We start from the raw sequence: 3,073 nt of genomic DNA, 5'->3' as shown, positions 1-3,073 counted from the left end.
AAAAATCTTCGAAATTCCCAAATTTTCCCAAAAATTCCCAAATTTTCCCAATTTTTCCCCCAAATTTCAGGTACTACGACGTCCCCATCGCCACTTTGGATTTCTCCTCCCTGTACCCCTCGATCATGATCGCCCACAACCTCTGCTACACCACCCTGCTGCCACCAGGGGGACCCCAAAAACACGGGTTTGTACTGGTTTAGACTGGTTTATACTGGTTTATACTGGAAATGTAAAAAACCAGCCCTAAATGGCCCAAAATGGGTGAAAAATGGCCCAAAATGGGACTGGGATCACCCACAACCTCTGCCACACCACCCTGCTGCCACCAGGGGGCGTCCAGAAACACGGGTTTGTACTGGTTTAGACTGGTTTATACTGGTTTGTACTGGGATGGACTGGGAATGTGAAAAAATAACTGAAAACCGGTCCAAAATGGGTCCAAAATGGCCCAAAATGGGACTGGGATCGCCCACAACCTCTGCTACACCACCCTGCTGCCACCAGGGGGACCCCAAAAACACGGGTTTGTACTGGGTTATACTGGGTTATACTGGTATGTACTGGTTTATACTGGTTTATACTGGAAATGTGAAAAAACGGCCCAAAATGGCCCAAAATGGCCCAAAATGGGACTGGGATGGACTGGGATGGACTGGGATCGTCCACAACCTCTGCTACACCACCCTGCTGCCACCAGGGGGACCCCAAAAACACGGGTTTGTACTGGGATATACTGGTTTGGACTGGTTTATACTGGTTTATACTGGTTTATACTGGAAATGTGAAAAAACGGCCCAAAATGGCCCAAAATGGGACTGGGATGGACTGGGATGGACTGGGATCGGCCACAACCTCTGCTGCACCACCCTGCTGCCACCAGGGGGACCCCAAAAACACGGGTTTGTACTGGTTTATACTGGTTTATACTGGTTTGTACTGGTTTATACTGGTTTATACTGGGAATGTAAAAAAATAACTGAAAACGGGTTCAAAATGGCTCAAAATGGGTGAAAAATGGCCCAAAATGGGACTGGGATGGACTGGGATGGACTGGGATCGGCCACAACCTCTGCTACACCACCCTGCTGCCACCAGGGGGCGTCCAGAAACACGGGTTTGTACTGGTTATACTGGTTTATACTGGTTTATACTGGGAATGTGAAAAAACGGCTCAAAATGGGTGAAAAATGGCCCAAAATGGGACTGGGATGGACTGGGATTGCCCACAACCTCTGCTACACCACCCTGCTGCCACCAGGGGGCGTCCAGAAACACGGGTTTGTACTGGGTTATACTGGTTTATACTGGTTTATACTGGGAGGGCTCAAAAACGCCCCAAAACGGCCCAAAATGGGTGAAAAATGGCCCAAAATGGGACTGGGATGGACTGGGATTGCCCACAACCTCTGCTACACCACCCTGCTGCCACCAGGGGGCGCCCAGAAACACGGGTTTGTACTGGGATATACTGGTTTGTACTGGTTTATACTGGTTTATACTGGGACGGCTCCAAAATGGCCCAAAACGGCCCAAAATGGCCCAAAATGGCCCAAAATGGGACTGGGATCGCCCACAACCTCTGCTACACCACCCTGCTGCCACCAGGGGGCGCCCAGGAGCACGGGTTTGTACTGGTTTATACTGGTTTATACTGGGATGGACTGGAAATGGGAAAAAACGGCCCAAAATGGGTGAAAAATGGCCCAAAATGGGACTGGGATGGACTGGGATCGCCCACAACCTCTGCTACACCACCCTGCTGCCACCAGGGGGCGTCCAGAAACACGGGTTTGTACTGGTTTATACTGGTTTAGACTGGTTTGTACTGGTTTATACTGGTTTGTACTGGGAATGTGAAAAAACGGCTCAAAATGGGTGAAAAATGGCCCAAAATGGGACTGGGATCGCCCACAACCTCTGCTACACCACCCTGCTGCCACCAGGGGGCGTCCAGAAACACGGGTTTGTACTGGGATATACTGGTTTATACTGGTTTGTACTGGTTTATACTGGTCTATACTGGGATTTACTGGAAATGTGAAAAAACGGCTCAAAATGGCCCAAAATGGGTCCAAAATGGCCCAAAATGGGACTGGGATCGGCCACAACCTCTGCTACACCACCCTGCTGCCACCAGGGGGACCCCAGAAACACGGGTTTGTACTGGGTTATACTGGGATATACTGGTCTATACCCATTTAAATTGGTTTGTACTCATTTAAACTGGTTTATATCAATTTAAACTGGTTTATGGTGGTTTAAACTGGTTTATACCCACTTTAACTGGTTTAAACTGGCTTATAACCATTTTAACGTGTTTATATCCATTTAAACTGGTTTATATCAATTTTAAAGTGGTTTATACCCATTTAAACTGGTTTATATTCATTTAAAGTGGTTTAAATCTATTTAAACTGGGTTATATCTATTTTAAACTGGTTTATATCCTTTTAAACTGGTTTATACTGGTTTATACCCATTTATACTGGTTTATACTGCTTTATACTGGTTTAAACTGGTTTATACCCATTTAAACTCGTTTATAGTGGTTTAAACTGGTTTATACTGGTTTATACTGGTTTATACTGGTTTAAACTGGTCCACACTGGGAGCCCCTCCCCATTTAACCCTTTTTTCTCTCCCCTCCCCCCAGGTTGGGCCCCGACGATTTCATCCGAACCCCGACGGGGCAGCTTTTTGTGACCCCCAAAGTGCGCCCGGGGGTGCTCCCCAAAGTGCTGAAGGGACTCCTGGCGGCCAGAGCCAGGTGAGGAACCCCAAAAATACACCTGGGGACCCCAAAAATACACCTGAGATACACCTGGGACACACCTGGGGACATTGGGGACATTGGGGACAGCTCTTTGTGACCCCCAAAGTGCGGCCGGGGGTGCTCCCGAGGGTCCTAAAGGGGCTGCTGGCGGCCAGAGCCAGGTGAGGAACCCCAAAAATACCCAAAATACACCCAAAATACACCAAAAATGCACGCCAAAATACACCAAAAACACCCAAAATACACCCAAAATGCACCTGGGGACATTGGGGACATTGGGGACAGCTCTTTGTGACC

General features: G+C 48.1%; 1 protein-coding gene across 4 annotated transcripts in view; it reads left to right on the top strand.

Annotated features, from left to right (window-relative positions):
* The first annotated feature begins 1,710 nt into the window (after positions 1-1,710).
* LOC130587864 (DNA polymerase delta catalytic subunit-like) overlaps positions 1,711-3,073 on the top strand; it is a 3,777-nt gene continuing 2,414 nt past the window's right edge. For 2 of the 4 annotated variants that reach the window (XM_057388832.1, XM_057388834.1), the window contains exons 1-2: positions 2,049-2,159; positions 2,657-2,770. In XM_057388832.1, the coding sequence (XP_057244815.1) occupies positions 2,059-2,159; positions 2,657-2,770 (215 nt within the window). In that variant the 5' untranslated portion in view covers positions 2,049-2,058. Of the gene's footprint in view, positions 1,966-2,048; positions 2,160-2,656; positions 2,771-2,866; positions 2,938-3,073 lie in introns of those variants that run through there. The other 2 variants (XM_057388833.1, XR_008966865.1) reach the window with 2 other exon arrangements.

This window comes from Malurus melanocephalus, unplaced genomic scaffold (genome assembly GCF_030028575.1).
Source record: "Malurus melanocephalus ecotype Western Australia unplaced genomic scaffold, MMel_1.1 scaffold_2589, whole genome shotgun sequence".
NCBI lineage: Eukaryota > Metazoa > Chordata > Aves > Passeriformes > Maluridae > Malurus > Malurus melanocephalus.
This window is presented reverse-complemented; position numbering and strand designations above follow the sequence as displayed.